The 13,180-nt window shown below is 60.6% G+C and overlaps 1 protein-coding gene across 3 annotated transcripts; it reads left to right on the top strand.

Moving 5' to 3' along the window:
* Nucleotides 1–170: 170 nt before the first annotated feature.
* Arhgap33 (Rho GTPase activating protein 33) lies at nucleotides 171–13,177 on the top strand. 3 transcript variants are annotated; one of them, XM_021641203.2, is made up of 22 exons: nucleotides 187–319; nucleotides 1,102–1,184; nucleotides 2,233–2,330; nucleotides 2,422–2,506; nucleotides 2,875–2,955; nucleotides 3,048–3,185; nucleotides 3,596–3,688; nucleotides 4,473–4,595; nucleotides 4,675–4,752; nucleotides 4,839–4,905; nucleotides 4,982–5,041; nucleotides 5,127–5,279; nucleotides 5,357–5,459; nucleotides 6,800–6,944; nucleotides 7,030–7,112; nucleotides 7,196–7,303; nucleotides 8,302–8,447; nucleotides 9,072–9,225; nucleotides 9,311–9,456; nucleotides 9,546–9,620; nucleotides 10,800–11,462; nucleotides 11,555–13,177. In XM_021641203.2, the coding sequence occupies exons 2-22, from the start codon at nucleotides 1,107–1,109 to the stop codon at nucleotides 12,808–12,810; spliced, it is 3,933 nt and encodes a 1,310-aa protein (XP_021496878.1). In that variant the 5' UTR covers nucleotides 187–319; nucleotides 1,102–1,106; the 3' UTR covers nucleotides 12,811–13,177. The 3 variants fall into 3 exon arrangements, with proteins under 3 accessions (XP_021496898.1, XP_021496878.1, XP_060222636.1); XM_021641223.2 differs by lacking the exon at nucleotides 1,102–1,184 and having other exon boundaries at nucleotides 171–319; XM_060366653.1 differs by lacking the exons at nucleotides 1,102–1,184; nucleotides 2,233–2,330 and having other exon boundaries at nucleotides 222–319.
* The last annotated feature ends 3 nt before the right edge of the window (nucleotides 13,178–13,180 follow it).

Raw genomic sequence — 13,180 nt, 5'->3', positions numbered from 1 at the left:
CTTCGGGGGGCGGGGCCGGAGGGGCAGGGCCCGGAGGCGGAGCCGCACTCCCAGCCAATAGGCAGACGCCTCGTGGGCGGGGCGTGCCGCTCAGGCCAAATCGGAGCCAATGAGGAGCGCCTCCGCCTGCCCGCCGGCCCGCCCCTCTCAGGGAGCGCGCCAGAGCCCCCCGGTAGCCGTTAGGGGCGGGGCCTGCGGCCGCCCGCGCGCGCCTCACGCCCTCCCCTTTGTGTCACCATGGCGGCGGCGGTGGCGGCGAGGACTACGGACGAGGGCTCGAGAGCCGCCGGGGTCTGAGGAGGCTACCGCGACCATGGTGGTGAGGGGCCCTCGGGGCCATCAGTCTGTCTGTCCGCGTGCCAGTCTGTCCGCGCGGCCCCGCCCTGCGCGCCCCGCCCCCGGCCCCGCCCGAGCCCGCGGCCCGCGCGCCGCCCCTCACCCTCCGTCGCGGTCCCCTCCGGTCTCCACCTCGGTCCGGAGGTGTCCTGGGTGGCAGCCGGGGCCTCGACCCCGCCCCCTCAGCATGCATCCTTCCCCCTCTCCCCTCCCCCCCGCCACCTCCGGGCCCTGAAAAAGGGGTGACAGTGGCGGAGGACCCGGACTTGAGAGAAGGGGGCTGGTTCAGGGGAGGACCCGCGCCCCACGAGGGCACCCCACCCCTGCCGGCCGGCGTCTGCCGAGGCTCCCTGGAAACCAGCTCCCATCTCAGCGCCCTCCTCAGCATCTCAGCGCCCCCCGCCCATCACCCTCCCGACCACCACCTCCTGCTCCCAACAGCCCCTTTCTCATCCCCGAGCCCCACCCCCATCCCACTCCATCCCTTGCCTGACCCTTTTCTTCTCCTTCATTTTCAGCCCACGCCACCCGCTCTCAATCCTCCCACCCACATCGATCAGAACCTTTATCTCAGCCTCTCCCGCCTTCCCCCATCCTCACTCTACCCCAGAGGCCAGCCTCGCGCCTCCATTCCGAAGCCCGAGCCTTGGGGCTTCCCCGTCTCCTTGTCTTCATCTCCCCTCCTCCACGCCTTCCTCTCCCACCCTACTGCTCCCGCTCATTCATCCATTCATTCCCACATTCACTGAGGCCTCCTCTGTGCAGGCCCCATGCTCCAGGCACAGAAACAGTCAGACCCCATCCTGCCTTGGGGAGCTTCATGGGCTGGCAGGGGACAGACTCTGAGGGTGAGACCCAGGGATGAACTCGGGGTTGCAGGGACACGGAGGAGGGGAAAGCCCAGCCCAGCAAATCCCTGAATCCCCATCTGGCAGCTGGTTAATTTATCTATCAGAGCTGTCCAGTCTATGCTACGCAAAAGGACTGGCACTGCATGACATGGACCCAGAGAGCAATCTTCCACTCTGCCCAAGTCTGCTGGGCATGCTGGGGGGGTCTCAGCCTGGGACCCTACTTCAGGGGAGGTTGGAGTCCAATGGGAGAGGCGAGTTGCTCACCAAGAGGCATCTCAGAGTGAGGCAGAAGGCTGTGTAGCCTGGGAAGGAGGAAGCCCAGGGGATGGAGACAAATGTCTGCAACAGCCTGAGCGGACAGAGGAGGCCTCCTGGAGGAGCACACACGAGGCGAGCACTGGAGATGAGGAGGAAAGAACCTAGTGACAGGGTGGGGGGGACCATGCTTGAGGCAAAGGCTCAGAAGGGAAAACCAGGTGACACTTGTCTTCTGAAAAGTTCTGAGCTCTGTGAATGGGGCATCAGGGGAGAGACAGGTCTGGAGGGGCAAATGGAACCCACCTCAAGGAAGCTTGGCACTCGGACCTGGGAATTCTGACCTCTTCTGGGCTGCATGGGAGTCACTGAAGCAGGATCTATGGAGAAGCACTTTCGTTCTTTGTGAAAACCGTTCTGGCAGGAGGGGAGAGATCGGGAACAGGAGACTGAGGTGTGGCCTGGGAGGTCTAGTTAGCGGCAGGTGACTGCACTGCACCTGCTATAGTAGGATCTTAAACATGCACAGACAGGGCCAGCATGCTCCCGTCCCTGTTGCCTCCTCACCCTTGGTCCCCGCACCTCCAGTCCCTTATCCCAGACCACACAGGAAGAAGCAGGCTGGTCCACAGCCCAGCACTCCCGTCCTGTTGACCTACCCTTTTACCCCACGCAGCAGGACAGTGTGTAGAGCCTCCAGGCTCCAGGCCCAAGCTGGCAGATAACAATGCTCTCGTTGTTCCTGCTCCATCTCTGGGGGCCTCTGATTCTTGTCTCTGCTCCACAGGCCCGCAGCACTGACAGTCTGGATGGCCCAGGAGAGGGCTCAGTGCAGCCCGTCCCCCCTCCTGGAGGGCCTGGTGCAAAGGGAAAGTCTGGGAAGAGGTGAGAGGATGCCAGGGGCTTAGCTTAGCTTAGCTTAGCGGGGAGGAAGCTCCAGGAGAGAGCTGTGGGCGACCCTTTGCCTGTCTTGCAGGCTCTCAGCTCCTCGAGGCCCCTTCCCCCGGCTGGCTGACTGTGCCCATTTCCACTATGAGAATGTTGACTTTGGCCACATTCAGGTATGGAAACGTTTGTCTAGGTGTGTGTGTGGGGGTGAATGGCTAGCAGCCACTGTGCCCTGAAGCTCATCCCTGAGCTCTGGCTACCTGCACATTTGAGCAGACACTAGCAGGAATCCATCCGAGGCCCGAGCAGACTGGGAGGGCTGGTCTCTCATTCATCATTTATTCTACTGTTTATTCTTCCACAGAAGGTGTGTTAAGCATCTGCTCTGTGACAGGACAGATGCTGTCTGTACCCAGACAGTGACACCGCCAGGCTCTGTCCTTCTGGAGGTCCAAGAGGGGAACACAGATAGTCCCAGCCAAGAAAAGTTAGGTCTGGGACAAAACTAAAGGCCTCCCTTTGGTTTGTGCTTCCCTTGCAGCTCCTGCTGTCTCCAGAGCGCGAAGGCCCCAGCCTCTCTGGAGAAAATGAGCTGGTGTTTGGGGTACAGGTGACCTGTCAGGTGAGGCTGCCCCCGCCTCTCATCTACTAGCTACTGTAGCCCTCAGCTCTGAATAATGGGCTCTGTTCCCTCTGTCCTGCCTGCCCCCACAGGGCCGCTCCTGGCCAGTTCTGCGAAGCTACGATGATTTCCGCTCCCTGGATGCCCACCTCCACCGGTGTATATTTGACCGGAGATTTTCCTGCCTCCCGGAGCTCCCTCCACCCCCAGAGGGCGCCAGGGCTGCCCAGGTAACCTGCTTGCCTCAAGGTATATCATCAGCAAGGCAGGAAAATAGGCAGGAGCCATCTCTCTAGTCGGGGCAGCGTGCAGGGATAAGCCTGTAATCTCAGCATGTGGAAGGCTGCAGTCAGAGTTCCAAGCCAGAATGTCAGACAGCCTTAAAAATATAACAGGATGTTAGAGGGTCCCTTTAGTTGGGGATCATGGGAAAGTCCAAGGGGGGTCACAGGTCAGCATGAGTTTCACTCCAGAGCTCAGCTCAGCATGATTAACATTGCAGAGCTTAGGAGCTGAGCCATGCCCAGGCATCCAGGTTGAACCTCAGCCTTGCTGAGAGATGAGCTTGGCACTCTGGGAGAGTGGGGGAGGCTCTGTCTTTATCTATTCACAGGAGCTCTCCTTGGCAATTTGCTTCCAGATGCTGGTACCACTGTTGCTGCAGTACCTGGAGACCCTGTCAGGACTGGTGGATAGTAACCTCAACTGTGGGCCTGTGCTCACGTGGATGGAGGTGGGTGTGATGTGGGGAACCGGGAGCTGGGATCTAATGAGAGGTGTCTGAGGCACAAGAAGCAGCCTAGGAGTGTGTGGGCACAGAAAAGAAGGAAGGCAGAGGGGAGGGGGCATTGGTATTTTGGTGTCTGTGTGGGTGCATGCCTGCAAGGGAAAGGTACGTGGGTGTGTGTGTGCGTGTGTGTGCGTGCGTGTATAGCTGTGTGACTATAGAGGTTTACAGGTATACTGGTTAGAAACGTGCTGCTTGTAATTGACAGTGCATCTGGCTGACAGTGGCTTAAACTCAATGAATTTGGGTAAAATTCATGTGTATCTTCTGCTAAGAAGGATCAAAGTGTAGGTGTCTTTGGGGATGGGGGACAGGAGAATCTTGGGACAAGCCAGGGGTGGGGAAGAGGAGGAGGAGAAGGAAGAGACATCTTTTTTTCTTGCTGTCGCTGTTACTTCGTTGGCGTCACACCTTTTTATTTTGTGTGTATGTGTGTTTTTTCTGTGCATCCACATACATGCCTGCAGCGGCTGGATGAGAGCATCAGATCCCCTGAAACTAGACTTTCAGATAGTGGGAGCTGCATGTGGGTGCTGGGACAGAATCTTCTAGCAGGTGCTCTTAACTACTAAGCCAACTCTCCAGCCTTTTCAAGAGGAAATAAGAATCTAGTGTTTGGACACTAGTTTGGAGTGACAGAGGCTCTTAGGGACAGGCGGTGGCCTCTCCGGACAGGAGACTGGTCTGACTTTGCTAGTCCCTTCTGACCCCCCCTTTACCTCCGTCTCAGCTGGACAACCACGGCCGGCGCCTGCTCCTCAGCGAGGAAGCCTCCCTCAACGTCCCTGCCGTGGCTGCTGCCCACGTGGTCAAGCGGTACACTGCCCAGGCGCCAGATGAGCTGTCCTTTGAGGTGAGGCTTGGCAGGCGTGGACCCTCCCCGCGCTCCCCGCTTCTCCTGCCTCCGCTGAAGCCCCTCCTCCCACTCCCAGGTGGGAGACATCGTCTCAGTGATCGACATGCCGCCCACAGAGGATCGGAGCTGGTGGCGGGGCAAGCGGGGCTTCCAGGTGAGCCGGGTTTGCTGAGCCCGCGAGGTAGGGCCCTATGCCCACTATGGCACTCTGCCCAGCTACTAACTGGGATCCTTCCTCAGGTTGGTTTCTTCCCCAGCGAGTGTGTGGAACTCTTCACGGAGAGGCCGGGGCCCGGCCTGAAGGCGGGTAAGTCTCGGGGAGGCTGGGCGCCCCTCTCACCCTCTGCCTACCACCTGCTCCTTCTGCCATTGTGCACCCACAGATGCTGACAGTCCCCTGTGCGGCATCCCAGCTCCCCAGGGCATTCCTTCTCTGACCTCAGGTAACGGAAACAAGGGATCAGGTCTCTGCCCCGCCCCCGGGCCCTGGCACCCCTGTGTCTGAGTGGTCTGCCTTTGCCCCCGCAGCGGTGCCCCGGCCGAGGGGGAAGCTGGCGGGCCTCCTCCGCACCTTCATGCGCTCTCGCCCCTCCCGCCAGCGGCTGCGCCAACGGGGAATCCTGCGGCAGAGGGTATTTGGTTGTGACCTTGGAGAGCACCTCAGCAACTCAGGCCAGGATGGTGAGGCCTGGGACCTCCACGCCCATGCTGCCTCAGGCAGGCGCAGCTCTGGCCCTGACCCTGCTCCCTCCTCCCAGTGCCCCAGGTGCTGCGCTGCTGCTCTGAGTTCATCGAGGCCCACGGTGTCGTGGATGGAATCTACCGGCTCTCCGGCGTGTCCTCCAACATCCAGAGGCTTCGGTGCGTGCCCTCAGCCTGAATTTATTAGCACATTCTGTCCCAGCCTGTGCTACATGCTGGGCTCACATCTGTGGACAGTTAGGAAGGCACGATGCAGTGGTGCCTGGAGGCTCCCTCGAGGAGGCCACAGCCAGCTAAGGCTGGAGGGCCAGAGTAAGCGTGGCGTCCTCAGAGGGTCAGTTCCAGGGACCCCACCACATGCCAAGACTAACTGGGGCTGGGGGTCCACAGCGAATGACACACCTCAGGCCCTAGGGACAAACGAGAAGATGGCTGAAGCTACCGGGTGAAGCGCACAAAATTAGATTTGGGCTAATGAGGATAGAAATGGACAGAGAGAGCAAGGAATAGTTGCCATACTAGTAATCCAAGCACTTGGGAGGTAGAGGCAGGAGGATCAGGGATTCAAGGCCATATTTGACTACATAGGGAGTTCTGGGCCAGACTAAGCTGTGTAAGAGACGTTCTCAAAAAACAAACAAACAAAACAAACCACCATCACCACCAAAAAGGAAAAGCAGGATGGCGAATTTGTATTCTTGAGTATCCAGGGAAGGAGGAGACCTCGCGGGAAGGAGGAGAGAGAGGGGTGTCCTATCAAAAGTGTCCTTGTAGAGGTAGCAACCATGCAAAGGCAAAGCGGCGGACAGTCAGCACTGAGGCTGAGCAGGCAGCGCGGGCGGGCGGGGCTCCTTGCACCTTAGTGCAGGAGATACGTGCCGTGCCAGCTCATCGGGCGCAACTGCTGACCATGCCCCACGCCCTTCCTTCACTGGTGCTCTATCAGTGAGCCACACCCAGCTCCCTGACAGGGCCATTTTGATGGCTTAGGATGTGGACTTTACTTAAGGGAACCACCAGAAGGTTCTGAACCAAGGAGACATAAAGGTGGGAAGAAATGGGACAAGATAGGGGACAACAGAGACTGCAGGGCAAGAGCAGGAAAGGTGAGGGCAGGTGAGTTGAGTGGAATTGTAGAGGGGGAGAGCTTTTACCTGGGAGCAACAGACACCCCGAGAAGCAGTGAGCACTTCACTTCCACGGTGGCTGCCTAAAGCCCAGAGAATGGCATGGCAGGGGTTATGGCAGGGGCGTAGGTAGACTCTGGAGTCACCCTCAGGTAACTGCAGGTGAGGCATCTTGCCCCTGAGCCTCAGTGTGGCTCCCTTGTCTTTGCCCTGCAGGGTCATTGGAGATTCAGTGAGGTTCTCCCTCTGGACCCCTGCGCGGGCTTAGGGAGGATGGTTGTATCCATCTGTGGGACTGTGGGTAGGGGTAGGGGTGGAGAGCATGGCCTATGGCCAGGTTAGCAACCCCCCTCCCCGACCTGTAATTCTCAGGCACGAGTTTGATAGTGAGAGGATCCCGGAGCTCTCTGGTCCCGCCTTCCTCCAAGACATCCATAGTGTGTCCTCGCTCTGCAAGCTCTACTTCCGGGAACTGCCCAACCCCTTGCTCACCTACCAGCTCTACGGGAAGTTCAGTGTGAGTAAGGGAACTAACTTCCTGGCTGGGCAGCCGGGGCGCAGCTGTATGTGCCCAGCACTAGCATGCCTGTCCACCGTGGCAGGAGGCCATGTCCGTGCCCGGAGAGGAGGAACGCTTGGTGCGCGTGCATGACGTCATCCAGCAGCTGCCTCCACCACACTACAGGTAAAGGGCAGGGTCAAGAAGGGCGACGGGGGGGGGGCAGAGAGCGGAAGGCAAGCAGTCGTGTGCCACTGCTCTGCCCCCAGGACCCTGGAGTACCTGCTGAGGCACCTGGCCCGCATGGCAAGACACAGCGCCAACACCAGCATGCATGCCCGCAACCTGGCCATCGTCTGGGCACCCAACCTGCTACGGTGAGCTTCCCTCGATGGGGTGGATCCGTTCAGAAAAGACCTGCGTGGGTCCCACGTGAGCCTCTGGGGAGAATCAGACCTGCAGAAGGAGCAGAGTGCAAGCCTGAGGCAAACAGGCCTGGTGATTGCAGGGACCCCAGGGCGGCCTGCTGGGCTGCAGCTCAGCGAACGAGCAAGGGCCCAGAGACGCAGCCACAGACTACAGGAGAGCAGCCTGATAAGTCAGCGGAGACTTACTGTGGGTTAGCGGATGCAGGTCTCTAGGCTGGACAGTCTGACTGATTCAGGGGCCCGGTTCTCTGAGAACAGACTGTTGGGGACAGCACAGCATGAAGGGGCTACTATGACATCCACATGGGAGGAATGGAGACTGGGCTAGTATGCCAGCTAGCTTTCTGTAACCACAGCACAATGCCATAGCAGTTAGCTCGCACAGAGGAAGGATTTGTTTGGAGCACAGTTTCAGAGATTTCTGTCCACAGTCAGCTGATCCATTGCTCTGAGCTTGTGACAAGGTAACATGGTGGGGGGTTATGGCAGAATAAAACTGCACAGCTCAGGAAGGGCTGGGGGTGCGGCGGACCCCATGAGCAAGCATCCGGCGACATAAAGACCTCTCCCACCAGGCCCCACCTCCTAAGCCCCCAACTTGGGGACCAAATCTTTACTCCATGGGCATTTAGGGGATACTTTACCAAATTATACCAAGCAGGATGGGGGCACAAACGGGGGTGTGTGAGGATTTGGGTAGGTTTTCAGAGGCCCAGGTACACTTGAGAGTCGCTGTGGATGTGAGGGAAGGAGGGGTCCATGACAGCCTCGGTGGTCGCTCAGAGCCGCTTGAGTGGCTTGGAGGTGGAAAGGGGGGAAGGCGGAGAGCCTCTTATACCAGTTATCACTTTAAGGTCAGAGATAGGTGGGATAGAGAGCGGCCTCTTCCCCTGGCGCCCTCCACTGCCAGCCAGGCTCAAGGTATACGCCTCACCCCCCACCTCCAGGTCCACGGAGCTGGAGTCAGTGGGGCTTGGTGGGGCGGCCGCCTTCCGAGAGGTCCGGGTGCAGTCGGTGGTGGTGGAGTTCCTGCTCACCCACGTGGAGGTCCTGTTCAGTGACACCTTCACCTCTGCGGGCCTGGACCCTGCAGGTATGCCCAGCCCGGGCCCTCACGTCCTGCTACCGCCCTCAGTGTCGGGGCTGCAGTGGGAGGGCAGGAGGGCTCCTGGCCCTACCCCACTGACTAGACCTCCCCCCCAGCTCCTTGAGGACCCCACCCCGGCCCATCCCTGCCCGCGCCCCCTCCTTCTCATTTCAGCTCCTACGCCCGGGATCCCCACTTCTTGGCCAGGACGCGGTTCTTCCTTCACCCCTTATAGCTCCTGGGGGCGCGTGGGGCCTTGGGTGCACCTGGGAGGAGGTGGGAGGTCCCCAGACTTGACCCCACCCTGGCCCTGCCCAGACTCCCTGCCCTGCCCCGGACCCCAGCCCAGTCAGGAGTCTGCTCGTCGGAGGGTCCTCTGGCCCGAGGTAACTGACCAGAGCCACTGCCCTTGCTGGCTGCTGGGAGCTGCCTCCTCATCAGCTCGTTCTGCCTCACCCCTCCTTCTTACTGCCTGCTGCCCCCCATTCCCGCCTGACCTACACCGGTCCCTGCCTTGCCAGCCCGGGTGGGCACGCTGCGGGGCCGGGGCTTGGGCTGTGGCGCTTGGCTTTGCCTGTCTTCTCCAATGGCTCAACGCTTACAGTTTTGTTCCCTTTCTGACCTCTCCAGGCGGCTGCCTCCTTCCCAGACCCAAGTCCCTTGCGGGAAGCAGCCCATCCACTCGCCTGCTGACGCTGGAAGAAGCCCAGGCCCGAACCCAGGGCCGCCTCGGAACACCTATGGAGCCCACAACTCCCAAGACCCCAGCCTCACCCGTGGAAAGGTAGGAATGAGGGGCTGCTGAGGGGACGATTAGCCTGGAGGCCCTGGTTCCTCAGACTGCCGATTCTCTCTCACCCAAACTCCAGAAGGAAAAGAGAGAGGGGGGAGAAACCGCGCAAACCAGGGGGGAGCAGCTGGAAGACGTTCTTCGCCCTGGGGCGGGGCCCAAGCATACCCCGGAAGAAGCCGCTGCCCTGGCTGGGGGGCAGCCGAGCCCCCCCACAGCCTTCAGGTCAGAGACTAGGCCTTGCTGGGGGGTGGAGAGGGTGGGGGTGGCTATGGTGCTGGAGAGGCGGGTGACTTCTCTTCACCTCCCCACAGGCAGCAGACCTGACACTGTCACACTGCGATCTGCCAAAAGCGAAGAGTCTCTGTCGTCACAGGCCAGCGGGGCTGGTGAGCGCAGAGTGGACCCCATGTGTGCCCACGCTGAGCCAGGGGGGACTGAGGCTCCGGCTTCACCTCTAAATGCTGCGCTTCAGATTGGGGAGAGGGCCTTGGGGTTTGGGGGGGTTGTTATTGCTTTGAGACGAGGTCTTGCTGTGTTGCTCTGGCCGGCCTGGAACTTGCAGTATAGCCCAGGCTGACCCCACAACTCTGCCTTGGGCCTGGGAACTGAGGTTATATGTGTGTCACCAGATCCAACAAGGGACTTAAAATCTATGTAGCCCTGGCTGTCCTGGAAGGCCCTGTGTAGACCAGGCTGACCTCAGACTCAGAGATCCAATTGCCTCTGCCTCCAGAATGCTGAGATTAAAGGCGTGTGCCGCCACCACTCCCTGGTGGGATTTAAGCTTTTAAAACCAAGGCTTTAGGTGTAAGCTAGGAAAATTTTAGGTGCAATTAGATACAAATTTCTACTGGTAGTACACACAGCATTCACTGGTGCAAACAGGGTCATGTTTAGTCACTCCTTTTGAAAATATTTAAATAATATAATAGTACACACTCCCTGGAGGCAATTAAAAGAGCCCCCACACGTTCCTGGAGTGCCTTGCCCTCCCTGCGCTGCCCCTGACCAGAGGCATCCTCTGCACAGCCATCGTTCCTCACTGTGAGGGCACAAAGGCCTGTGCGAGTTCCCTGTTGCTCAGGTCCATCGCTTTGAAGCATTTGTGGGCAATATGAGAAGTGAGAGGATTGTTCCATGTCCAGTCACCGCATAACTATAGACCACCCTCTCTCTCTGTCTCGTGTGTGCGTGCACTTGTGTGCGCACGCTCAGCATTCCTCCACCCCGGTGGATCTGGTGGTTCTTGTCAGCAATCTCAGCACACTCACAGCTGTTCTGGAGGATCCGCCCACAGCCTGGCAGGATCAGAACAGTCAGTGGTCTCCTAAGGCGGTTGTTCCGTCTAGACGCCACGCACCCCGAGTGATGCCCTCTCATGCCTCATAGGTCATGCAGTCACCAGACCCCACGCCTGCTCTGGTCTGGACCAGTTCAGAACCTTGCCCTCCCCCTGTGGTCAGAACGGCTCTTTCTCAGCCGGGCTGGGCAGCCTCCAGGGAGCTCTGCTTCGTTTCACTGTTCCTGCCAAGCTGTGTGTGACACTGACCCCCCCATCCCAACAGGCCTCCAGAGGCTGCACCGGCTGAGACGGCCCCACTCCAGCAGCGATGCCTTCCCCGTGGGCCCAGCACCGGCCGGCTCCTGCGAGAGCCTGTCCTCCTCCTCGTCCTCCTCGTCCTCCTCGTCCTCCTCCTCAGAGTCCTCAGCAGCTGGCCTGGGGCCACTGTCTGGGTCCCCCTCACACCGCACCTCAGCCTGGCTAGACGATGGCGATGAGCTGGACTTCAGTCCACCCCGCTGCCTGGAAGGGCTCCGAGGACTCGACTTTGATCCCCTTACCTTCCGCTGCAGCAGCCCCACCCCCGGGGACCCTGCCCCTCCTGCCAGCCCTGCCCCTCCAGCCTCTGCCTCGGCCTTCCCACCTCGGGCAACCCCGCAGCCCCTGTTACCCCATGGACCCGCCAACCCCGCTTCACCCACGGCCCTGGACATCTCAGAGCCCCTGGCTGTGTCAGTGCCGCCAGCTGTCCTGGAGCTGCTGGGCGCTGGAGGGACACCTGCCTCAGTCACCCCAACACCGGCTCTGAGCCCTAACCCAGGCCTGCGCCCCCATCTCATCCCCTTGCTGCTGCGTGGAGCTGAGGCCCAGCTAAGTGACACCTGCCAGCAGGAGATCAGCAGCAAGCTGGCAGCAACGGGTCCTCGGGGAGCTCCCGGCCAGCACAGTGAGTCTTGCTCAGTAGACCCCGCTCACACCCCCTCCCCAAGCTGCCCCAGGACCCAGCCGAATCCCTTCCGGGTCCTCTCTGTGTTGTAGGTCCTGGCATGGACTCACCGTTACTGCCGCCACCCCTGTCTCTGCTGCGCCCTGGTGGGGCTCCACCCCCACCCCCCAAGAACCCAGCCCGCCTCATGGCCCTGGCCTTGGCTGAGCGGGCTCAGCAGGTGGCAGAGCAACAGAGCCAACAAGAGCAGGGGGGCACCCCGCCTGCTCCCCACTCGCCCTTCCGACGCTCATTGTCCCTGGAGGTGGGTGGAGAGCCTGTGGGGACTTCAGGGAGTGGGCCACACCCTCCCTCCTTAGCCCACCCAGGCGCCTGGGCTTCAGGCCCTCCAGCTTACCTCCCAAGGCAACAAAGCGATGGGAGCCTGGTGAGAAGCCAGCGGCCCCTGGGGACCTCAAGGAGGGGCCCCAGAGGCCCTTCCCAGGTCAGTGCCCAGCTCAGGGCAAGCGGGCCTTACAGGGATGCTTCGGAGATGGCAGCCCAGTCCCCGTGTTCTGCCCCCTCACAGGGCTCCAACCCCAGCTTCTTCTCAACCCCCCGAGAGTGTCTGCCCCCCTTCCTCGGGGTCCCCAAACAAGGCTTGTACTCCCTGGGGGCCCCGTCCTTCCCCCCCAGCTCTCCAGCCCCCGTCTGGAGGAACTCGCTGGGTACCCCCTCAGCACTGGACAGGGGGGAGAATCTGTACTATGAGATCGGGACCGGGGAGGGGACCTCCTACTCCGGTCCCAGCCGGCCCTGGAGTCCCTTTCGCTCCATGCCTCCCGACAGGCTCAATGCCTCATATGGCATGCTCGGCCAGTCGCCACCACTGCACAGGTCCCCCGACTTCCTGCTCAGCTACCCAGCGCCCTCCTCCTGCTTTCCGCCCGACCACCTCAGCCACTCAGTTTCTCAGCACCTTCCCCGGCGCCCTACCCGGCCTGAGCCCCTCTACGTCAACCTAGCCCTGGGGCCCAGGGGCCCTTCACCTGCCTCCTCTTCCTCCTCCTCTCCTCCCGCCCACCCCCGAAGCCGGTCAGATCCCGGACCCCCTGTTCCCCGCCTCCCACAGAAGCAGCGGGCTCCTTGGGGTCCCCGTACCCCCCATCGGGTGCCTGGACCCTGGGGCTCTCCTGAGCCCCTCCTGCTCTACAGGGCGGCTCCACCAGCCTATGGGCGGGGGGCCGAGCTCCGAGGATCCTTGTACAGAAATGGAGGACACAGAGGGGAGGGGGCTGGTCCCCCTCCTCCTTACCCCACCCCCAGCTGGTCCCTGCATTCAGAAGGACAGACCCGAAGTTACTGCTGAGCTAGGACCAGGAAAGAACCCTTCCACCACACTGGATGCTGGGCCAAGGCAATCCCTTGTTTTGTATTTTCCTGAGCTCGCCACCCCACCCCAAGTTTCTAACTTTGTAACTTGCTCTGATGTGGGTCCCTTACCCCAAAATCATTGTGTCCCTACCCTGGATCATAGCGTGTGACCAACCCCATCTCCCTCCTGGGCCCTTGCACAAATTGGAGCTGGGGACGAGGCAGATGCCGTGTCCTCCCTCCAGGAGCCTCCAGCCTGTCCTGCTCTGTGCACAGGGCTGGGGAGAGAGCTCCGGCCCACCTCTCTCCACGCCCCCACTAAACCACCTGCAACGTCAGTGAATAAAGATGGCAGAAATCTGGCC

This window comes from Meriones unguiculatus, chromosome 14 (genome assembly GCF_030254825.1).
Source record: "Meriones unguiculatus strain TT.TT164.6M chromosome 14, Bangor_MerUng_6.1, whole genome shotgun sequence".
Taxonomy (NCBI): Eukaryota; Metazoa; Chordata; class Mammalia; order Rodentia; family Muridae; genus Meriones; species Meriones unguiculatus.
Note: the sequence above shows the minus strand (reverse complement) of the source record. Positions and strands in the feature narration are given on the sequence as shown.